Source organism: Pteropus medius, unplaced genomic scaffold (genome assembly GCF_902729225.1).
Source record: "Pteropus medius unplaced genomic scaffold, Ma_sr-lr_union100, whole genome shotgun sequence".
Classification (NCBI taxonomy): Eukaryota; Metazoa; Chordata; class Mammalia; order Chiroptera; family Pteropodidae; genus Pteropus; species Pteropus medius.
In genome coordinates, this window is record NW_024345599.1 from 558,513 (window position 1) to 583,623 (window position 25,111).

General features: G+C 39.2%; 1 protein-coding gene across 1 annotated transcript; it reads right to left on the bottom strand.

Annotated features, from left to right (window-relative positions):
- Nucleotides 1-3,078: 3,078 nt before the first annotated feature.
- On the bottom strand, nucleotides 3,079-13,161 carry TMEM35A (transmembrane protein 35A). The gene is made up of 2 exons (XM_039874005.1): nucleotides 12,882-13,161; nucleotides 3,079-3,612 (listed from the first exon to the last, which is right to left on the bottom strand). The coding sequence occupies exons 1-2, from the start codon at nucleotides 12,999-13,001 to the stop codon at nucleotides 3,208-3,210; spliced, it is 525 nt and encodes a 174-aa protein (XP_039729939.1). The 5' UTR covers nucleotides 13,002-13,161; the 3' UTR covers nucleotides 3,079-3,207.
- Nucleotides 13,162-25,111: the final 11,950 nt, after the last annotated feature.

A 25,111-nucleotide genomic window follows, 5' to 3' on the forward strand; every position in this document is an offset into this window, starting at 1 on the left:
CACAGACCCAATGCCGGATTACTGCTGGCCCCACCCGCCGAGACCCGCGGAACGCGCGGCAAGTGGGCCGTTGCTGCCAGAGCCAGCTGATTGGCTGGCGTTCCCACTGTGCTAAAATGTTCGCATTCGTCATTTTGCCGTGAAACAGAGCAGTCTTGATTCTTGAAATTAGCAAGATTAATTATAGTGATCACATTGCCCAGATTGACCCCAAATGTTGGGACTTTGAATATGTAGGAAAATACGAAATTGCAAACTTCTCAATAAAGACTGCCTCTCCCATGTTGGGCAAGAGACTTAGGTTAAAGGGTCTATGATCTCTAAAGCTGTTATTTTTCCCATGTGAAACTAGGAGATGGGAGGAAAGAAAGGCTGGAACTGCCCTGGTTTACCTTCCAGGGTTTGCTAAAAACATGTAGCCTGAGCCAGATGTAGCACTTTGATTCCTAAAGCACTAAAGATTCCTAACTTTGAGAAATTGTTGGACCTTAAAGATATTGGCTAAAACAGCAATAAGGGCTTAGAGTGAGACCTGACATTGGGTCCTAGTTTAATCTCTTACTAGAGTAGAAATTAGGAAAGATATAAATTTAACAGTTCTGATTCTTTTGAGGGGAAAACATACCTACAAACTGTAGCAAAATGGTAGTCGGAAATTTTGCTATCTTAGGGAAAGATGAAGAATTGAAGATTAAGTTGCTGTATGTGGGAAAGACTACAGCAGAAATGACTATTTACCACATTTTCTATTTATATGGTTTTCAGAGCACTTTCGTGAACCCATTTAATCATGCATGAGAATTGGGTATTTAATATCTTCTATGATAGCTGCTCTTCCTTACCTAGTAAAACTGAACATATATCAAGAGTCATTTTTATACTTGAAATAATTTCATATAAATAAAAAATGGCAACAACTATGTATCTATCAATAAGCACTTTAAATATAAATGGAGTAAATGCTCCAATCAAAAGACATAGGGTAACTGAATGGATAAGAAAACAAGATCCGTACACATGCTGTCTACAAGAGACCCACTTCAGATAGAAAGACTCACAGACACTGAAAGTAAAGGGATAGAAAAAGATTTTTCATGCAAATGGAAATGAAAAAGAAAGCTGGGGTAGCAATACTTATATTAGACAAAATAGACTTTAGAACAAAGGCGATGACAAGAGACAAAGAAGGATGTTTCATAATGATAAAGGGATCAATTCAACGAGAGGATATAATCCTTGTAAACATGTATGCACCCAATGTAGGAACCCCTAAATACATAAAACAAATACTAACAGACGTTAAGGAAAAGATTGACAATAACAAAGTCATAATAGGGGACTTTAACACCTCACCGACATCCATGGATAGATATTAATCATTTCATAGACTCAAATGTAAATTGGAAGGGATTTTAAGTCTCCAATCCCTTTCTTTTTTGTAGATGATAAAACTGAGACCTTGAGTAGTACAATAATTTGACTAAGGTGACAAGACTGTAGCACTGGAACTTGTGCCACTTTGTGGACACATAGTGAGGGACACTGGTTCACTTTTATTTAATAAAACTACAATTTTCTCTGAAATCATTCTTCCACCTTCCCTTGTCTTCACCTAATGAAGCAGAACTCCCAAGACCTGTAAATTGTATTGAGATCCTAATTCTATGGCTTTCTATCTTATGTGCTGACATCACAGGAGTGTGGGGGGACATAAATGGGATTGAAAATTTGGTAACCTCGTTAGTATATTAAGTGATTATACTCTTTTTTTTTTCTTCTCCTTTCATCCAGACTAAAAGAGCCTGAATTTCTTGACATGGCCCTTGCTATTCAATTTTTCATTATTTGTCCAGCCAGTTTCCTCCAAATTTTAATTTTTTATTTTGAAAGAATGAGAGAAAAAAGACAGAGGTATCAATTACAAGAACAATGACATTGAAGAAAATACAATAATTTGTACTCCCACACTCACAACACCCCCCACCACCACCCCTTTCCCCATCCCTGGCACAACAATATTAAAACCGTCAAAGCACATCTAGCAAGGAGAAACAGCAATATGTAATGAAGAAAGCAAATTTTCATACTGCTCAATCCAACTAACCCATATCAAATGTCCTTCCCCCAGCCAAAAGTCCACCCACAGGAATGATAAAGAAGTGTAGAAGAGACAACCTTGCAGGTAACTTGGATCTCTGCTCACACTAGCAATTCAGCGAAGATTCAATAGAAGTAGTGAATCTATTTGGCAGGGAAACACTGTGAAATTTCAGATGATCTAAGAAAACAGCTAGAGATTCACAGACTTTGAACAGGACGAATCCCTGTTCCCTCAAACACAACGGTGGAGAAGCTGCCAAATCCTGGTTAGCTGCTGAGAACAGTGGAAATGAGGCAGCTCTGGTGTAAGAAAATCTAAAAAAGATGTCTGATAACAAGTTTACTGCTTCAGTTTCAAACTGTAAGTAAAGGAGCTTATAGGTTGAGCTTGGACAAAGGCAAGGTGAAACTTCCAATTTTACCACTTGAAGAACTAGATTATCTATTCACTGCATATATTCTTTATTTTAATTAAACCTCATGGAGTATTCAAAATTTAAACAATTGTTAAAAGTAGAGGCTAATTAATTTTACATATAACTTAGTGTCTCAAATCAAAGGAACTTTTTCCTAAAGTGGTAGGTTTAAGTTTTCAGCCTAACCTATTGAGAGATTCCCACATCCCATGAGAAAGTATCACTTGTTTTATACCAAAAGTAGGATTCTCTTTATAGGAGGTTTATTCTGTCTTCACTAGAATCAGTCTATAAAGGGAAGGATACTTATGCAGGATTAGTTCAAGATCAGAGTCTTCTCCGCATGTGCTTACACACACACAGAGTGAATACATTTTCCCACACATATAATCTCACAGTCACATGCTTGCTGGAGTCCATCTCAAAAAACACTTCGATAGTTAGCCATATACATGTACATGCAGCAAGATGTGAGAGTTGCCCCAAAATGACTAAAGGTGGTGCACATATATCTACATGGGGAGGTCATTTTGAGTACAGATGTACACAAACCACAGGGCCATTAATTTGAAGATTATATTTTTCCCTCTCCCCCAAGATAAATAAATCAAATGTAAAACACACACTGATATCTTCAAGAGTGTCATGGAGGCAACTGCCGGGAAGGTCCACTTTTTGTACTTCTGCTTTCCTATGACAACTTCATTTTGCCCTGAGGGGCTTTCTCATATAAAGAGGGTTGCTCCTCAGCTTTCCCAGCATTTCCTGCCTTTCCCTGGGGCGTGGACTTCTTCTCAGAAGACCGGTCCTCAGGCTTGCGTGCAATCAGCAGGCGGCAGGTGAGCAGGATTCCAAACACCAGGGCATGGGCGTAGCGTTTGAGAGGATCACCGACTAGCTGGTGAAAGAAGAGCACAACCAACACCAGCAAGAGCAGGAAGAAGTTGGCCACATCTTTGGGACGTCCAGGCACAAGGGTCATGACAATGCCACAGGCCACCTCAAGAGTCCCAATGCTTTTGCGGAGGAGAATAGAATTGATCCCCATTTTCTTCAGCAGAGGGAGGGCTCGAACATACGTCTTGTAAGCACGTTTCTAGAGTGGAATACCATAAGGAAATCATCGCATTAACTATGATTTCAACATTAGAATGAAGAAAACACCAAGCAAGGTCCTTCCCCACTATTCCTTTTCCACACCAGTCAAAGGTGTCCCATTTTTTATTGTGTCCTTTAAATAAAAGCCTTGTAATTAAGGAAAAAAGCAAAGAATCTGCTGAGATTCCTGTGATTTAAACATTATTAATCAGCACCAAAGGTAAGAGAATTTGGCTCTATAGTCTAATTTTTTTTTTCTGATTGTAAATCATAAATAACATGAAAAATTTTAAAGGAAATTCATCGGGCTCATAAAAAGTGGTACAGATTAGCCACATCACATTTTCTAGTGCCTGCCTTGTCCAAATCCAGATGCATATGAAGACCAACAAAAAAGAAACGAGGCAAGACACAGTATGGTAAAGCCTCCCTAATTTGGACTTTCCTATTTTGGAATCTGTGGTACTGAAGAAACTTCAGCTGACCTAGAGTTCATATTTGTGGACTCTGTAAAAAAAAAATTATGTGCTAAGTAAATAGAAAATTAAAAATGTATGCAAACATTAGCCCCTTATATATCTTTAAAATATAGTGAGACAAAAATCATTCTCATGGTCATTGAGATAAATCCAAGGCCATTACAAGACATGACTTTGATTAGCCTGGTTTGAAGTCATTGATTTTAATTCAATAAATATTTATTGAACACCTACTATGGATTATTCGATGGAGATATACAGATGAATAAGACAGGGTCAAGAAGCTCTTGGTCTAGTGGGGGGAAACAGATACATAAACAGCATTATAAAGCAGCAAGGTTAGTGGTATATAATAGAGATCTGTATAATGTCTAATTGTAGCCCAAAGGGAGACATCATAGGACAGAGGAAGGAGTCACTAGATATATTACAAACTAATAGAATTATATGTACCTTAGAGGAATAGATAATCATATTTTTCACTATTCAGAGTGGCCTGATTCTCATTTTGGAGTAAATTGATGAGAATTTTATTAAATGTCTTATTGGATTGGCCCACTGCTTTGTTTTTATTAGGTATCCATTAATTCATTCAATATTTATTAAGTGTCTACTTATGCTAGACACTGTACTAGGTACTCTGGATACAGATATCAATTCTTCAAAGGCAATGCCTTCCTGAAGCTTGAATTTATGAAAGGAAGAACGGTTATGCAAATTCATAAGTGCAATAAAATATTATGAGTGTTGAATAAAATTATGTATTGGGTACAGTGGAGGCACACCAGAAGGAGTGGTCAAGTCTACTAGATGGAGAATGAGAAAAGCTAGAGGAGAATCTTAAAAAAAAGGGCAGGTGTTTGCAAGATTAAAAAGGGAAGAGCATTGCAGGTAGGGGAAGCTGGATGAGCAAAGGCCCTGAAAAACAAAATGGATTAGTGTGTTGTGAACGCTGTCCCAGTTCAGGATAGGTTGGAGGAGGGAGGAAAAGGAGAGGAGACATGAGACAAGGATGATAGATATGAATTAGATCATGGAAAACTATATATGTTGTATTGCGAAGCTGGACTTTATCCTATAATCCATGGGAGCAACATAATTTGCATTTAAGAAAGCTCCCTCTGGAAATAATGTGGAGGATGGACTGGGAGAGGTATGCCTGGAAGCAAGACCAGGTGAGGGACCTGGACTACAGTAATGACAGTAAGGATAGAGGGAAACAGACAGAGTCAAGGATACTTTGAATGCAAAATCAATGGAATTTGATGTCTTATTGGATGTAGACACTGAGGGAAAGAGAGAAGTCAAGAAAAATTCTCTGGTCTCTGGCTTCGGTGCCTGGATAAAAGTTTGGGAATGCATATAGAGGAACACGTCAGGGTGGCAGAGGGCAGGAAGGAGTGAGGAACTCAATTTGGGGTTTTCTGAGTTGAAGTACCTCTAAGACATCTCAGGGGAATGTCTTGTAGGCAATCAATAAGAAAGGTCTGGGGTAAATATACAGAATGAATAGTCACCAGTGTGCCCGGGTAGAATGTATACAGTGGTAAAAATTGTGTGATAGACATTTAAGAAGTGGGGAGAGAAAGAGAGTCCACAGTAGGAGGAAAGCCAGGAGAGACAGGGTCGTGGGGGCCAAGAGGAGTTTTAAGAAGAGAATAGTCAAATAAATACCCAGAAGTGGAATTGAAGAGTCATATGGTAGTTCTATTGTTAATTTTTTGAGAAACCTCCATACTGTTTTCAATAGTGGCTGAACCAATTTACATTCCCACCAACAGTGCACAAGGGTTCCCTTTTTTCTTAGCCAACAAAACAGTAACACTAATTTGAGACGATATATGCACTCCTACGTTCATTTACAATAGCCAAGATATGGAAGCAACCTACATGTCCATTGATAGATGAATGGATAAAGAAGATGTGATACACACACACGCATGCACACACACACAGGAATATTACTCAGCAGTAAAAAAAAAAAATTAAATCTTGTCATTTGCAACAACATGGATGGGCCTAGAGGGTCTATTATGCTAAGTGAAGTAAGCCAGACAGAAAAAAGACAAATACCATGTAATTTCACTTATATGTGGAACAGAAACAGACTCAAAGATACAGGGAAAAAACTGATGGTTGCCAGAGGGGAGGGGTTGGGGGGATGGATGAAAAAGGTGAAGGGGAATAAAAGGTACAAACTTTAGTTATAAAATAAGCCATGGTGATACAGCATATAGAACAGGGAATATAGTCAATAATATCATTTATAACTTTGTACATTGACAGATGGTTACTAGACTTATTGTGGTGATCACATCATAAGGTATATAAATGTAGAATCGCTATGTTGTACACTGAAACGAATATAATATTGTATGCTAACTATACTTTAATACTTTTTTAAATTAAAATAGAAAAAAGAGAGAGAATAATCAAAAGCACCAGATGCAAGATGAGTATAATAATAATTGGGCAGAAAGCCAACTTGACCTCTCAGAAGTATCTGGAGCTTAGAATAGTCTTCATACTCTCTAGGTTTGGAACAAGTGTTAAGTCATTTCTTTCACTTCTGGACAAGTGAATGCACCATTATTGCATGAATTAATTATGAGTGGTACAAGATAATCCTCTACAAGGACGGTTAAAAGACTGATGGTTTGGTGGAAAAAGCATAGGTTTGGAATTGAACAGACTTAGGTTCAAATCCCATCTCTGCCACTTTCTAGTTGAGTGTCACTGGGAAAATTATTTGACCTCTCTGAGCCTCATTTTCCTGAGCAGGGATAGGACTAAGGTGAAGTGCAGCTATTTTCCTTGAGTATAAAATTTAAGAAGGTACCAAAAATATTCATCGATCAAGGTAAATAATATCCATGATGAACAAAATGTCAAATTTTAAATAAAGGCAGGATCTGACTCTGCACTTGCACAATCCCACCTCACTCACCTTTTCCAAATTCCATCCCTGTCAGACCTGTCTTTATTTAAAATTTCACCTCACTCTAGGCACTACCCTGCTTCTGAAACAGATGAAGAAATACAAAATGTTAGTTGTTCATCCTCCTTCCTATCTCAGTTTAAATCATGGATTTTCAAAGAGAAATAAGGAGAGAGGTTGACCAGGAGGCAGAGTAAAACCCTGGGCCGAACTGAGCCAGACCAATGTGGAGCAAAGCAGAACTGAAGGTTAAGTTACCTAGTGGTGGGGAGAAGCCTGCCCATCTCCTCTCACTATTAACCTGGATGCCACCTGACCACTCTCCGCTCTTCTGCCGGAAAGAGAACATTTCAAATCCCTTTAATCAAAGGCAATTATCTAGCAATAATAGATTCTTAAGATAAGCTAAATTTCAATCTTAGTTTTGTCTCTAAATTGCTCGGAGAAAATTACTAAGTATTTTATTACCTCAGTTTCCCTTTTAGTAATTTAAATGAGCATTATGGAGATCTAGTCAAAGAATCACAGCATTATAGCATCAACCAAAGGCCACACGCACACATTTTATCATTAATGAACTACACAATTAGAAATCCATATGTTTGCAAGCCACAGTAATTATTTTAATGATAATCACGATGAATCAAGCAGGTCCATTCTTCTGGTATGAAGAGATATGATTCAGACATGAGTCAAAGCATATGGAGCCTTTCTTTAGTCATACTTTTTTTTTTGTCATTTATTCTTCACAACACTCCAGGGTTCATGATCTCATATTGATGACCTTAAACTTGAACAGCTCAAAACTGTCTAATAATACTCGTCTTTGATTATAATTAATAACAAATCTAAGGCCACTGTAAGGTCAAAATGGGAACAGAGGCCAAATGGTTTGGTCCACTTTAGTTCACTTGTGCAAATTAGGTAAAAGAAAAAAATAATTTGGCTGATATACTGCATGATTCCATTTATGTAATGTTCGAAAGCAGGTAAAACTAACTTATATTATTAGAAGTCAGAATACTAATTACTCTTTGAAAGGTAGTAACTAGAGTGGCCATGAGAGGGGTTTCTGAGGTGCAGGTTATGTTCTGTTTCTTGTTATGGGTGCTGGTTACACAAGAATATTCTGAAAATTCCTTGCACTGTACACTTAAATTTATAGAGGAAAAAACTATAAAACTATGTAAAAATAGAAGAAGGTGCAGACTAAAAAAATTCTCAGCCTAGTTGTTATCTTACACCATAAAGGCTACATAAGTACTGTAAAATTTACTGAATCAAGTATGATTTTCTTGAATCTCTGTAGGAGAAAATACCACATGTGAATCACAGTTCATTTTGTAAATGCAATAAAAAGCCATCACATGTTTAATCGCCAAATATCCACATGAATGATAAACACCTTTTAAACAATTCTACTTTTCACTGTCATATAATGCTTACCTAAAGAGGAAGCCGGGATACCTGGTCCTACTAACAAAAGTGGTCCCCTTTCTGATTGCATTGTAGGGCAAAAGAGTCTGACTTCTATTGTCAATCAAAGGTCACTCTGAAACAAGCACAGTTAGTTGTTGGCCGCTGAAAGGCTACAAGCTCCCTGGCATAAGTTTCAATGTAGTTTACTTTGGGATGGCTAGCTGTGTGAACTAAGTCACTTCATATCTCAGGGTCAGCTTCTGCTCTGAGGGAATAAACGTACTGTACCACCTCAGAGAGTGATCTAAGCATCAGTGAATTACTATCTTATTACTTAGTTGGAAAGCAATTAATGGCAGTGATTGGAAGTACAAAGGATTACCTATGGACATTAAATAAACTGCCCAACCATATCTGGAGTGTTTCCCCAGGGTTGCACAAACAAGAGGACACTTAACTATAGATAAACGAATCAATCAAATCAACAAACCTTCCCTATGAGGGGATGCAAAGAAGCAGAGACTTGCCCTGTCTTCTCGAAGGCCAAAATAACTTGGTTTCGCTGTGACAGGATTTTTGGTGCTTTATTACCATTTCATATATGTAGCCCCTTGTGCTTACAGGATGCAACCACTGCTTTAAGAGTCGAATACCAAATGTAGAGCAATCATTCATATGTTCCCCATCACTGCACAGGAAACTGCTTAGCAGCATTTGCAAGTGCTGTCTCCCAATTTCAAGTGAATTAATAAAGGCATTTGGTCAAGGGAGTGATCGGTCATGTTGAATTCACATGGAATTTAGAGTACTCTATAATGACACTTGCCAAATCTGGAGGAGTATGAGGCAACACACACCAAATGTGCTATTCGAGAGAGGCATCTAGAAATTCTGCATGGGATCCACTGCATTATGCAGCAGCAAGTGTGGAGTTTTCAATATTGGCTGATTGCATAAAGTCTGTTCACCAGGCACATGAAAATAACATCTTGCTCTTCTAAATGCCTGACTTCAAGCCCTTAAACTGGCCATTAAAATTAGTCAGGAATCCACTGAATAACATAGAATCAATTATCATTACCATCTCAGCCAGTGCATTTTTTGAACACCTATCATATGCAAACACTGTACCAGATGCTTCCACAGGTAATCTCAGTTAATACTTAGAACAACCATCTGAGGTAGGTAGTATCTTTATTTTACAAATGAGGAAACTGAGACACTAAGAGTGTCAGGATTCGAACCCGAACCTACATGACTCAAAGCCTGTACTCTTTCCACTAACGGTTCCTGGCTTCCCCAGTAGAGATGAGAAAGAAGATCATAGTCATTTGTCTTTTTGTTTTTAGTGGCGATTCCTCATGGACAGGCTATAACACCTAAGATTAGCCCTAATGATTTTAGAACAAGAAAAAAGTAGTTGGCAGGAAAGGAAAAAAATCTAAATTTGAAAAATTCATTTTCAGAGTAAAATGAAACCCCAAGATATGAGTTGGGGCAGTTGAATTGGTACAAATAAGGGGAAAGAACGTGCCGCATTTCTCAAGAGTCGGTTTTAAATTCTGACATCCAAAAAAGCAGTTGTAACCACTAATGACACCTCTACTAAGAGTATTGAGTCAATGACTTGGTTTCTAATCTCTGCTCCAACAATAGCTTACCCTATGATCTTGGATCAGTTTATCCATCAGTAAAATAAGAATAAATAATAAAATTAATCTACCTCACAGAGATGTTTTAAAGAATAATCTTAAAATAACAACAGCAACAACACCTTGAGATCTTATAAGAAAAATCACTGTAGTCAACACATGACTAACTCCATCAGTGCAGAGGAATTGTTCTTAAGAAAATCAGGACATCCCAGATAATCATTTCAGCTGATCTGGAGTTGGGGTCCTGAGAGGCTGTATCTCCCTTCCAAGAAGCAAGAAATAGCTCCTGAACTGTACAATTAAGAACCAACCAGAGGAATCTGAAGGGTGATAACCAGCCAGGACAACGCTACAATGACTCATTCATTCACCCATCCATTCAACAAATATAAATTGAGAACCTTCTTTGTAGTAGAACTGAATTTTCTCCATTTCCTATGGGTTCAAGAATAAAGCTGGGCCATGCACTATCCAGTGGGCCCTGTCCCAGACAGCCATCTCTAGCCTGGAGCCCAGTGCTCAATATACAGGAGGGGAAGCTGTAAAAGGGCAATCAGAAAATCCTCCTCAACCTTCATACAACTGTGAAATCTACCTCCCGGCTTGATATAGTTCTTCCATTCTTTCTAAATGCCCCTGAGAACAGAAGCACAGAATTATGCATCCATACACACAGACGCAGACACAGACACAGACACAGATACACAGACACAAACATACACAACACATACACAATGGTTCTGTGCTGCTGTATTTGATTATACTTATTTAAATATGTTCCTTTGTATGATATGAAATCTTCATAGTTGTTTCTTCTGCTTTTCAGTAGACTGCAATAGATAGCTCCGCTCCCTATAGGAAGAAACCTACTCTAAACCCAATTGTGACTGGTCCTTCTCGTGAGCTCCTGAAAAGCTAGTAGAAAGCTTCCCGGTGACTCCATCTTAGTTGGATTGCCTGCAGATCCTAACATTGTACTAAGGGTGCAGCTTTGTGGGGGCCTCTAAAGCAGCTGAGCAGGGTCTGAGGGGCAGGGCAGGAAGTATACTGAAGAAGGGTACTATGTCCCAAAGGAAAGGGAAGGCTTAAAGGTACCTAAAGTGTGCACACACAAACATGTAAATATATGTGTGTGTGAAAAGTAAAGCAAGAGCATATTCATTTATTTATAATCTTAATACCAAACTACTACTGCCAAGATACAAACATAGCGGTATTTCTCCTCCACCTGGTCCCTCTGACTTTGATGGCTTCTGCTACACCACCTCTCCTTCCCTCCCCAATGCAGGCTGCCTTGGATACTCATTTTGACCTGATTTCAATTCCATCTGGTCAAACATGCTGGGAGGAGGGGAATGGAGGAAAAGCACATTCTGTTTTGACACTGGGGCTAAACCTAGGCCCTTGAGTCCCAGCCACAGGGTGATCCTGTGGTAAGGGAGACATGGAAAGCACCAGCTCAAATCCTGAGACAGAAGCCAGAGCTACCTGCAAACATTTTCTGAGCATCTACAATTTGCCAGTCTCCATCCATTGCAGCTCAAGTTGAGGGGCCCTGGAAAGCTCTGCAGTGGGCTCCAGGATTACTATGTATTCCTGTCATAGTCAACCTGTGGGGCTAGTCTTCCTTGCCTCAGCTCTGATGAGGTGTCCCTCTTGCCTCTTCTCTCTCTCCCTCCCTGTCCCTCCCCTAAGCTCCTTTCCTTCTTGACCTTGAGAGACCAGTAATGGGCTCTCTCTTAGTACTGGCAGTCTGGCAAAGATGGTGAGAAACAGGTTCCCTTCGGCTGGAGTGGGGAAATGAGGCAAAGTGACAAGGGGAGAGGCGAGAAACCAAAAGTGCTAGAAACATCTCCCTGCCATCTCGTCGTACTCCACAGCAAAGGAACTAGTCCATTTAATGTCCAACTGGGGAGAGCAGCCCTGCCCCCAGGTTTGCAGAGGAAATGTTTTGGCCAGTCACGTTCAGCGATTCTAACTCTGCGGAGGGGAAAACCTGCAGAGGGCCTGGCCTTGGCCATCCACAGGAGGCAAGGTGGGGATTATGGACTATTTTTCAGGAAAGAAAAGGCAGACTTTGCGGATTGTGCAGATTAGTCCACAAACAAAACGAAATAAAACATCCAGCTCTCTCTTGAGAGAAGGGGAAGAAGCAAGCACTCGGTGACCTTTATTTGGGCCAAGACTGCTTTGTCTCAAGGATACAGACAAGCTCCCAGGCTACTAGGGGAATGCCAACGGCTCTCCGCCTGGGATCAAGAAGACCTTTTCCGCCCCTAAGAATTGCTTGTTTTTGTAGCCCTTTCTCTCCCAGCCCTTTCCTTCCTTCTCCTCCCTCCCTTTTGTTCTTCCCGAAGATAAATAAACTCTCCCGCTTGCTAAACTCTTAGCTCTGAGAGAAAGGGATCAGACTTGCGGACTGGTCGCCCGGACTTTGGGTGTGCTGGAAGAAGGGAGGGGTTCCTGCCAGTGAGTGACAGGTGTTACTCAGGTCTCAGCCTTCTGGATTACTTGGGGGTGGGGGGTACTCGCTGGACAACCCCTCCTCCAACTGGCATTCAGTGGCTCCAAAACAGTTGCTTCCGGCATAGCCCACAAATGAAATCGCTCTTGTCCAGCTGCTCCTTCTAAGCTGCAAAGTTGTTGGGGAGACGGGAGGATCCGGGGTGGGGATGGGGGTTAAGGGCACGGGACTGTGGACTGGAAAGGAAAGAAGGGGAGAGGTATTCGCGATCCCTTGGGGGCACGCTCCTCATCACCCGCTCGCTTCACTTACCATCTCGTTGTAGGCATCCTTGCTGAGCCTGGGTGTCAACTTGATAGTCCCCATGAAAACAAAGAAGAGTCCCAGGGCCACTGAGAGGGCCACGACAGTTATGGTTCTGGGGGATGCCATGGGGTCGCCAAGGCTGGTCCCAACTAATCCTTCTGCTTTGCGCACCCTGTCTGTCTCAAGCGCTGGCAGTTAGCACAGAGAGTGTGAGAGGGACGCTGCGGAGGCAGCAGGCGGCTAGAATGACAAAGGGAGAGGAGGGAGCTCTAGAGAAAAATTGAGAGATCCAGATTCAACCTCTCTCACTACAACAATCGCTGGGTCCTAATGCCCTACGTTTGCTTCTCATTGGCCAAAAGCACAGTCTTGAAGTTAAAAGAAGGCGTAAACTGAGGTGGAAACGTCAAGTCTTAAATGGGGAAAAGGTGGGTTAAGCTTTGAGCTCGGTCTCTGAGCAGCCTCTGGGATGAAGACTTTAGGGAAGACCTCCTTTCTACCCCTTCTCAGCAGGCGCACTTTTCATCCCTGTAGCCCTCTAGTTATTACTCTTTTCAACCTCTCTCTTTTTCTTCCCTTTCCTTTCCCTCAATCAAATCGTTACCAACTGCTGTTTTCTGCAGTTGGTAACACTCAAGGATAAAACTGCAAAGTTGTCAGGCTTGATTGCTGCCAAGGAAGGCTTTCTCTTCCTCTTCCTCTAAAACCTTTCATGGCTCCCATTGCCCAGTTGTTAACGACAGAGTTTTAAACTTGGCATTCAAAATCTTACACATTTTGACTTCTGCCTCTCTTTGGAGGTGTATCTTCCAATAGCTCCCACTGCCATATGCCAGCCCTCATTTCCTATCTACTTATGGCCCCATACAACCGGAGCTTTCCCACCTCCCCTACATTCCCTTTCCCTATTCCAACGCTCTTCACTAACATTCAACCTTTTCTTCATTGTCATCTCCTCCATGAAGCCTTCTCTGATCCATTCCCAGCAGGATTTGATTTCTTCCTCCTCTGATTTCCTGTAATAATAACCAATATTTATTGACCGTTTACTAAGTGCTAGACACTGTCCTTTACTTGAACTGGCTCATTTAATCTTTACAGCAACACTGTGAGCCCCGCCCTCCCATCAGCAGTATAGAACTATGTACACATCAACAAATCTGCACCGAGATATCAGCGTGTTTTTCATCTTCACTGATTTCATTCATTAAAAAAAAACTGTATTTCATGGGATATTGGTGTTAGAACATTTTTTCATATTATTGGTCGTATGTGTATCTTCTGTTTATGTCCTTTTCCATTTTTGATAGATTCATAAGAACACTTTATATCATATTGACATCAATCATGTTTTAAATATTTTTTTCCAGTTTGTATTTGCCAATAAAATTGATGGAATCAAATCTAGCAACACTTTTATGATACTTTCCATTGTTTTATGCTTAGAAATTTCTTCCCAATCTCAAGATTAAACACTTGGCCTATACTTTCTTAAAGCTGTTTTATGCTTCTTTGTTTGTTTTACATTTAATACTGATGATTAATTCAATCCTCTTTGGTTTGCGATGCTTCCTTTATTGTACATCAGGTTCCTATCTTTTTACTAGGTCAGTCTCAAGGCTTTCTGTTTTGTCCCACTGATTTGTTTGTTGATTTTTGTAATGGCATTATAATGTTTTAAATATTATAACTTATGTATACATTTTAATATCTTAAAAACCAAGTCTTGCATCATTGTTATTCTTTTTCAAAAAAATTCTTTGCCATTCTACCCTATTTATTCTTTTAGGTGAACTTTATAATCACTCTATCAAGGTAAAATAACTTTGAATTTTGACTGGACTGAATTAAACATGTAATTAATTTATAGCTTTCTCATCCAAAACTATGGCATCAATTTCCATTTATTCAAATCCTGGTTGCTTAGAGATATACAAATATCTTTGTTTTCTTTGTATATAGCCTATTTATTTTTAAAAAGATATTTCTAAGGATTTTATGTTGTTTTCTTTTCATCACAAGTGGATTTTTTTTCTCCATTATATCTTCTAACTGGTTGTTGCTGGTTTACAGGAAAGTTATTGATTGGTATTCAGCAACTTTGCTGATCTCTTTTCTGAACTCTCTTGTTAAATCTATGAGTGTTTCAATTGATTCCCTTGGGTGTTCTCTGGATAGACAATGGAATCAGCTGCAAATAATGGTGATTTTGTCTCCCTTCCAATAGTTATACCGCATTTCTTTTTCGCATCTTACTGTGTTAGGTACAGGCCAGCTTCCAACATTTTCCTGGCTGGGGCAAGAGTACGAATGGAGGCCCGCTTACTACATTTCAAGGAACCATGAATTGGAGCACAAGGAGAAGCAAGAGATCCAATGATTACTATTGGGAAACAATCATCGTCATGGAAGAATCTATCGCTATTGAGAGAGGAAAGACTTGACAAATTAACCTGTTTTTTTTCTCTTACTAAGCATTTCTGCTGCTCAAATTCTCCCTGCACACCAAAGCAGTGTCTGACATCAGCAGCAGCATAACTCACAAACCTTCATGGAATTTGGATGTGTTTGCCTTTTGTTTCAAGTACATAGGGCAAGAGATATGAAATACTCCCTTTACGTTTGAAATGATGTTAATCACGAGAACAGAGGTTTAGGGTTATGTGTTGTGCACTGGATGGATCCCGAGTGACACAAATGCACATATCTTCTTTAATAAATTTATTTTTGTGTATTTGTAATATGAGGGAACCTCCAAAAGCATGGGTCCCAGAGCAGAAGCCCCCCTTGCTCAGGTATAAGAATGATGCTGGTTACTCAGAACACTACTAAGCACTTTTAAATGACAGCAGCCTAGTTTTGTCTTTGATGGTAGTAAAAATGCTTTTATTTAGTAAAGAGCTATCATTTATTGAGGGTTTATCATTTGTCAAGTGTCATTATAAATGCTTTACGTACATCATCTCATTTATTCCTTACAATAACGCCCCAAAGTAGGAACTATCATTATTAGGCTTCGATTGATTAAGTAACTTGCTCAAAGTCACATGCCTGTGTGTTCCTGAGGTGGGATTTGAAACTCAGGTAGGTCTGAAATCAAAAGCCCATTTTATTAACTACTATATTTTACTAACTTTTATTTTATCATTTATCATAATTTTGGCTATTGGTTTGAGATGGATATTCTTTATCTTTATTTGCCTCTGGCATTGAAATAGAAAACTGGATTTTTTTAACTTGAACTTGAAACTAAACTGAGATCTAGTACCCGGTCCCTACAAAGAGGCAGCCCTCTTTGTTGTCTCTTGGGACATGACGAATTCTGTTCTTGGTATATCTCGTTCCTTACATCCTATCATTTGGATATTTGTAGGTTTTTGCTTCAATTGTAGGGGTCTCTGGATGGTGATTGTACAGGGGTCACAAACTCACATGCCTAAAGAGGGTGAAGAGCAAGTATAAATGTGTAAATCCAGTAAGATGTTAGGCAACAGGTATTAGGGTTTGTTTTGTTTGTTTTGTTTTGTTTTGTGACCCCTGAATACTCTAAAAATTCTGGGATTACTACTAATGAGGCCACCAGTTATGCAGCGCAGACCATTGTGCAGTGTTTCGGTGGTTCTCAAAGTGTGGTCTGAGAACCTCAAGTGGTCTATTATTTCCTCGAGGTAATTTGTGGCCTGCTCTCTTAGAGTATTAGCATTACTTTGTTTCTGGTTTACTTTTACTTGCTGTCTTATCCAAAGGAGCATCATTTTCCTCATTTGTCATGGAAGAGGTTTGCAAGGTAGATGTTCTGCAGAGTCATTTGCCTTATCATGGCGGTCCTGATTGAAAGACCGTGAGATTCACATCAGAGTGGGTACAATGACCATATCTCCACAGCCTCATGACTTGCTCTGTAGGCCGAAGTAAGGTATCTTAATTTTATCACTGGCTATCATCTAGTGAGCGAGCATTCTTTGCTAGCCATAATATAATTACAGTGCATTACATATACCGACCCATTCGATCCTCGAGACAGCCCTGTGAAACAAGTCCAGTGGGTTCTATTATTATGCCCATTTTTACAGATGTGGAAATTGAGGCTCGGGGAGAATAGGATATTTGTCCAAGGTCATCTTCTCATAAGTGGCAAGACTAGAAATGGAGTCTGCCCAACAGCAGAGCCGAATTTTTAGACCGTTATTGGCTCTTAACTTTGGCTGGCATTAGAATCATCCGGAAAGTTGTTTTTAATGCATATAAGCAGGACCCATCTGCAGATATTCTGTTTTAATTGGTCTGGGAGGGGTCTCCAGCACTGGTATTTTAAAAAAAGCTTTCTAAGTGATTCTAATTTATAGCCACACTAATGAACACTGCACTCTGTTTACTTGCCTCAAAACAAAGTGACCTCTGCTGATCTCAGAGAAATACAAGGAACATGGTGGGAGCTGAATGAAAAGTAAAAAGAGCGACAAGGTTTGTGGTGGAGTGAGTGTTATGTTCAACTTATGCCTCTCTCTGTCTACTGTTGGCAACATAAGTTCTTTACAAGGTAGGTGTGAACAAGCTCTGAGGAGACTTTGTATAGTAATACAAGAGTCCCCAATCCCAGGGCCGTGGACTGATACTGATCTGTGGCCTGTTAGGGACTAGGCTGCACAGCAGGAGGTCAGCAAGCGAAGCTTCATCTGTATTTGCAGCCGCTCCCCAGCGCTAGCATCATCGCCTCAGCTCCACCTCAGATCATCAGACATTAGATTCTCATAGGAGCACTGGTCCCTGGTGACAAAAGAGTTGGGGACCGCTGCAGTAATTAATGGCTCTTTTCTCAGCTTCGCAAGTAGTGCTAATCGAGACCCTATATAGCATCGGACTGAATGTGTTGATTATACCATAATCCCAACTGACAGGTAGCTATACTCAGCAAATACCGCTCTTTGAGTTGCTTCGAAAAGAAAACCAAGATCACACTGTACATGCATCAGCTTTTTGTAGCTATCAGGACTAAGAAACTGAGCCTAACCCAGATATGTTCAGTTCTTTCTAGACATATTATGTTCTGTGAGCACAGCCTATGCACTGTGTTCTTTCTGAGGGTGGAGTCTCTAGCCAGTCATCTGGTCTTCCTGGAGAGGCAGAGGCAGTGACTAGAATCTGCACATCAGAACATGCCCAGGATCCCTGAGCACTGAGCTAGGAGGAGAGCACAACCCTCTGCGCTTCATTGCAGCTCTGGCTCTTTTGCCCTGACCAGAGGTCATGGCGTACAGAGTGCAGGTCTTCCACTCCAGCAACACCAGCATCACCTGGAAACTTGTTAGAAATGCAAATTCTCAGGCCCTGGCCAGACCTACTGAATCATAAACTCTGGAGATGAGCCCCAGCATTCTGTTTTAACAAGCCCTCCAGGGAATTTTGATGTACACTAAAATTTGAAAACAGTTGGTTAAAAATTAAAAGTTTAAAAATGGAGATGCGGGCATCAGACAGCTAAATTCAAGTTCTAGTTCTACTTCTTACTATGTGACCTTGGGCAAGTTGTTGATCCTTCTCTATCTTTCAGTTACCTCATCTGTAAAATACAGCTACTGATTTTCATATCTGTAAAACAATTACTAACATGGGATAATGCACAAAGAGCACTGAACACAGTGCAAGGCACAGAATACAGATTCAATAAATGTTGAATACTCTGTTATTATTATTATTATAAGGGCCCTTCTTGATAATCACTTTCATTTCCAATGTGATTGGATTCCTTTGTAAAAGATCCTAATTATAAGATCAGAAACCAAATAGCCTGTCTTAACTCAATGGGGATGGGGCAGAAAGTATTTCATCTACCAGTTTCTTCACAGAATCATTGAATATAAAAACGGAGGGGTATCTTGAAAGCAATCTAGTCCTACCAGTCCATTCAATCTAATAATGGCTTGTAAAAGAAATCTGATGCATAGCATCGGGAAAAAAAAAAGTAGAGATGAGCAGCTAAGGACGGTGATTTAGAGAGAATTTAAATTATAGCCTCCAGTCAGTTGTAGAATTTGTGCCCTTGGTGCTAAGTCCCAGGCATGAAGCCAAAGTTCATGCACTGGTGGCATTCCAGTATGGAGCAGGACATGGGATAGGTGTCCCCATGTTATTTTTTCTATATCTAGCTCTGAGGCACAAGCTGCCATGATTGAAATGCTATTAACATCGAATTGACAACTTCAACACTATAAAAAGCAAAGGTTGGGAACCTTGTTAAATGAGAAAATGAACATCAGCACCAGCCATGTAAATCTGAGGTAGTAAATATCTGTCACCCTAGAAACCAGAACATGAACGTAGGTAGGTAGTTTGGTGACAGTTTCCAGGGTAATTCTTCCCATATTCAACATTAAACTTTCCTATTATGTTAACTCTTTCTCCATATGTCTACTAGACGTTCACTCGATGTTCCACTGTCATCTCTCTCTCCCAAAAGACCCTTTTTCTGACTTTTCTATTTTTTAAGTTGCCAGTGCCATTCTCCTAAGCACTACTGTCAAAACCCTTGATGTTTATCATGAACTGAAGGGCCCCAAAAGTATTACCTATCTTCAAATGTAAGAGATACATTTTATAAAAAAAAAATTAGACACATAAATCAGGAAATGATAGACACTCCAACTGAAAAATTAATTTAAAAGCTCACAGTGGATGAAACTAGCCATGTGTAACTCTCCCCAAAGAGACTTCTTGTAAATACAATTTGTAGATATACTGCAGATGAAATTAAGATGCTTCCCAATATCTCACCTGGGAGCTACCAACCCAGAATGCAATCCATATAAGATGAGCTGTTACCTTGGCAACTGTGACATGTAATGAGGATAGGAGGCAGGTAATATTGTAATGACAGAGTTTTCTGGTAACTAGTTAGAGATGGTGGAAAAAAGAACATTGGAGTTAGTTTATCCAGCTCTGTTCAAGTAACAGGAACACTGCTCTGGTAGATATGTCTCAAAGAACCCAGTCAAAGAGCTCTCAAAACCATTCAGCCCCACATATTCAAATTACAAGTGACCTTCTGATTGCTTCTTTGGTTTCTCAGGTACATTAATAGCTGGTAGGTATAACCCGAGATAGGAGATAAGAATATTTCAGTCACTAGAAACTATATTCCTCATTGGCATTTGGCTTGTAAATCTCTTATTAATCTGCTTAGTGTAAATTAGTCCCTCAGATTTTAAGTCCCTTCCATGGGAATGGATAAAATCTAGTTCTCAGTTTCACAGTCTGGACTATGGGGTTTCACCAAGATTCATCGATTCACTTTTTTCTCTGATATCTTACTTTTTTTCTTATTATCAATGTAATGCCTGTCCATTGTGGAAAAATTGGAAATTACAGAAATGGAAAAGAAGCTGACAGATGAATCGCCCCCAAACTTACTATCTAGAGTAAACAGTATCTAGAGTAAACAGTTGGCATATTACCTTTCGATGCATTTTTATTTACAAATTTCAGATCATATTGATGCACAATTCTTTATCCTGCCTTTTTCAATTAAGATTGCCTTCTACACATATTTCCATGTCATTAAAAACTTTCAAAGACATAATTTTAAGATAAATTTGTATTGAACTATAACATATCCAGAATACAACTCAATAAATTTTCACAAAATGAACACACCTGTATAACCAGAACCCGGATGAAGAAACAGAATATTATCAGCTCTCAGAAGCCCCCTCTTATGCCTCCTACCAGCCACTCCTCACAGTCTAAAGGTAATGACATGCTACTTCTAACACCATATCATGAATGTAATTTTTAGTGGCTTTACAATTAGTCTATAGACCATATTTTATGTAACTATTCCCCATTTTTCTAATGTTGGACTTTGAGGGTGCTTTTTTTTTTTTTCAAACTCAATTATTTTATTATTTTTAAATAAATTTTATTTTATTAGTTTCAAGTATATAGTACATTGGTTAGACATTTACATAGTTTATAAAATGATCCCCTTAATTGCTCTTTCTCTCCCCTGGCTCTCTATCTAGCCTTTATATTAATGCTAACTGCATTCCCTATACTGTGCTCCCCATTCCCGTGACCATCTATCGATCGACTACTAATTTGTACTTCTTTAACCCTTCACTTATTCCCCAGCCCCTCTCCATCACCAGATTGTCCTCTATATTTGTGAGTCTGTTTTTGATTAGTTTGTTCTTTTTGTTCCTTAGATTCCACATGTAAATGAAATCATATGACATTTATCTTTCTCTGTCTGACTTATTTTCTCAGCAAAATAACCTTTAGGTCCATTCATGTCATTGCAAATGGTAGGATTTCATTTTTTTAATGGCTAATATTCCATTGTATATATGAACCATAACTTCTTTATCCAATTGTCTCTTGATGGGCACTTAGGTTGCTTCCATAACTAGGCTATTATAAATGGTGCTGCCATGAATATAGGGGTGCATAGATCTTTATGAATTATTGTTTTTTCTATTTTCAACAGTGAGACCCTTGGGGCATATATCTTTGTCCACATCTCTATTTCCTTAGAATAGATTCCTAGAGGTGGAATTTCTGGGGCAAATGGTCTGAAATTTTTAAAGGCTCTTAATTCTAAATGCTTTCTGAGAAGGTTGTGTCAATTTACAATTCTGTCAGTAATGTGTGAGAGCATCTGTCTCTATTGAGGTGTTTTTATCATTTACTTAAGCTTTTTAAATAATAAAGATAATGACCTTTTGCCATACTTGTATATTTTTTTCTGTTTGTTGTTTCTGTTTAATTTAATTATATTTTGTCATATAGAAGTTTTTAAGGGTTATGTAGTAAAATTTACCTACATGGTAGTTTTTTTCCTACTGCCTTTCAGTTTGGAAAGTCTTCCTATGTCCAAATTTTACCATAGTCATCTATATTTTATTTTAGGGCTTTTATGATTTGATTTTTTGACCTTTAACTAATTCATCTGGAATTTCAGTTGTTGCATGGCAGTAAGGCTGAAATTTGAATGGGTATCACCTGAGGTGCTTGTTACAAACCCAGATATGCCTGAGCCTAACTCTCTGAGATTTCGATTCCCTAGGTGTCAGGTGGAGTTCAGGAACCTGCATTTATTATAATCACTTCAGCTGATTACATTGCAGATGGGCCCCTGTCCACATTTTGAGAAACGCTTGCAGCATGTAGTGTGGCCTGCTTTAGTACAAGATTTAGCACCTCCCATCTGGATAACTACGGCAGTCTCCCTCAGCTTCCAGGTCACTGCACCCTAAAATACAACCTACACAGAGCTCCTAGAGTTCTCTTCCAGAAACAGTTCATGAAAAACTCATTAGCTGCCCATTGCTCCGAAAACTAGACCAAACCCCGCATCCCAGCACTCAAGGCCCTTTATTATCTTCCCAGATCTATTGATTTGATCAGCTGGATCTGTAATGACTTTGGAACCACTCTCCCATCTAGTCAGACCTGCCTCAAGAGCCTTGGACACCTGTTGCTCATTCCTGTTTTCATGCTGCAGCTCCCTTCTCCTTATAGGTTATTCAAATACTATGCATTCAACTCCCCACTTTCTCATCCTTCCCTGACTACCAAGAAGATCAATGCTATCCTAGAATTACCAAAGCCTATTATTGTGTATTCTCACTTTATGTGTCTTATCTCCACATCAGGTCACACAATCTCAAGGGCATGGTCTGTATATCTATCCCTCATAGCCTCTAACACAGTCCTAAATGGAAGGAAAGCACACCCAAAGCAGGAAGTACTGTAGTTAATGGAACCAAACCAGCCCTAACTGCCAAGTGATTTTAATACATGTTATTTCTGAGAGCTAGTGCTGTGGCCTTTCAGAAATCTTTTGCTTGGACCAAAATGAGAATGTTTGACAAATTTCTAGAGACTTCACTTTGTTGTGATTTGGTTTGCTAATAACAAAGTTACAAAAAGTTTTCAGCTCTTGTTTAATTTAACAATATTAGCACCTGTGACATGTCCATTTGTTAACTTTCTGGTTGAAGAGTTTAACCTTTTCTATAATATGGGTATTTCTTTTCCCTCTTACAAATGTAATAATTTCTCTTTTATAGAAGAACCTGCTTTATCAGATTAAATAAACATAAAATTAATGGCTAAATGATTACATTATAGCTTCCTTTATCTCATTTCTTTTTTTTAATTTTTATTTTTTTAAATTAATTTATTTTTATGGCGACATTGGTTAACGAAATTCAATAAGTTTCAGCTGTATACTGTAGCAGTAAGGCATATATATATTTCCACTGTGTGTTCACCTCCTATAGTTAGATTTCTTTCTGTCACCACATATTTGACCCTCTTTACTCCATCTACCTCCCCCCTGCCCCCACCCTCTACATTCTGGTAACCACTAGTCTATAGTCCATGTCCATGAGTTTCTGTTTGTTTGTCCTGTTCATTTGTTGCTTTTAGGTTTATATCCCACATATAAGTGATATCATGTGATTTTCGACTTTTTCTGTCTGGCTTATTTCGCTTAGCATGATTATCTCAAGGTTTATCCATGTTGTCGCAAATGGCAGTATTTCATCTCTTCTTATGGCTAAGTAATATTCCATTGTATATAGGTACCACCGCTTCTTTAGCCAATCATTTATCATAGGACACTTCGGTTGCTTCCATGTCCTGGCCACTGTGAATAATGTTGCTATGAACATCGGTGTGCAAATGTCTTTTTGGATATGGGTTTTCAAGTCTTTGGGGTAAATACCCAGTAGAGGGATTGCTGGATCATATGGTAGATCAATTCTTAGTTTTTTGAGGAACCTCCATGCTGTTTTCCATAGTGGCTGTGCCAATTTTTAGTCCTACCAGCAGTGTACGAGGGTTCTTTTTTCTCCACACCCTCTCCAACATTTGTTGTTACTTGTTCTATTGATTATAACTATTCTAATAGGTCTTTTCTCTCTTTAACCCTCTGGGTTCTGCCTTCTCCAATGACAGACCTGCTTTAAATGAGTTTGCTTGGATGCTCAGAATGGGTGACAAGGTGGGATTCAGTTCAATTCATCAGATATTTATTGAGCCCCTTCTGGGAACCTGGCTCTGTGCGAGGCACGACGAAGGATGAAAAAGATGAGAAATGACAAAGGCGCGGAAACGAACTGGGAGAAGAAAGGGGAAGAAGAGGTAAGGAAACGAGTAGAGCTGGCTATCTGCATGAGAGGGGATTAAAATAAGAGAAAGGGGAAAGAGAACCAAAGGTGCATTCTGTAGCCTGGTTTCACTTGTTACAGCTGCGTAGGCTAAGAAACTCAAAGCAGTGGTTGGAACTCATTTTGCATAAGAGCCATGAGAGCAATTAGGAAGAGGCCACAATTTGAGTCAAGCATTTACAAGCTCAAGCCTTTAGAATGGGAAGTAAAATCTTTTCTGAAACGGTATGCACTTGTCTGCATGCATGTGTATACACACACACACACACAATTTTTGAATGATAATAGCTAACATTTATTGTGTGTGGTTATTCTGTTCTAAGCACTTCGCATGTATTAAATTATTTAATCTTTATCATGACTGTGAGGTAGGTGCAATTATTATAGACATTTTTTTTCAAATGAAGAAACTGAGGCACTGAGCAATTAAGTAACTTGCCCGAGTTTACACAGTTTATAAGTGGCAGATCTGGCTTTTGAGCCTTGGTCCAGCTGACTTAACGTTTACTGTTATTTGAGGTATTGGTCCATGTTTAATATACTGCTGTACTTAATAGGGCTAATGCATTGCCTAGTACAAAACAGGCAAAACAGGCAACATAACTGAAATGTTGACTATAAAGTGCTTTCCATTTAAACCCAATTACTATTAGGCAGACAAGTCAAGTGTCATTAAATATAGGTTCACTTTACTGTAAATTTTAGACCATTAAAGCAATAATTTTTTATAGCACACACATGTGTACATCCTTTAACGTTATCTTACTCATTTGGCTGGGCTCGTTACCTCTCAAAAAATCAGAGGAATCATTGAGTACAGTCCAGGAGCTGGTAAATGAACTAGTGGTCTCTGGCCTCCTTCTGAGTTCTGTAGTTGAAGACAAACATTCTTTTGCTGAGGTTTTAGGATTTAGTAGCCTTGCCTGGGATCCAGTTGAGAAACCAGGTTTACTTTGTCATAATAACATAATACTTTTTGGATACAATGTAAAATAGAGGGAGAACAAATTTCTGAAAAAGCCTATGGCCCCAAATTGGGGCTGACTTTGACAAACGGTTGCGATT

Excerpts from the sequence above, each read along its gene's own strand:
- TMEM35A (XM_039874005.1), bottom strand. The coding sequence starts at position 13,001 with ATGGCATCCCCCAGAACCATAACTGTCGTGGCCCTCTCAGTGGCCCTG. Across the intron at positions 3,613-12,881 it reads AGGATGCCTACAACGAGATG|AAACGTGCTTACAAGACGTA; the intron begins GTAAGTGAAGCG and ends ATTCCACTCTAG.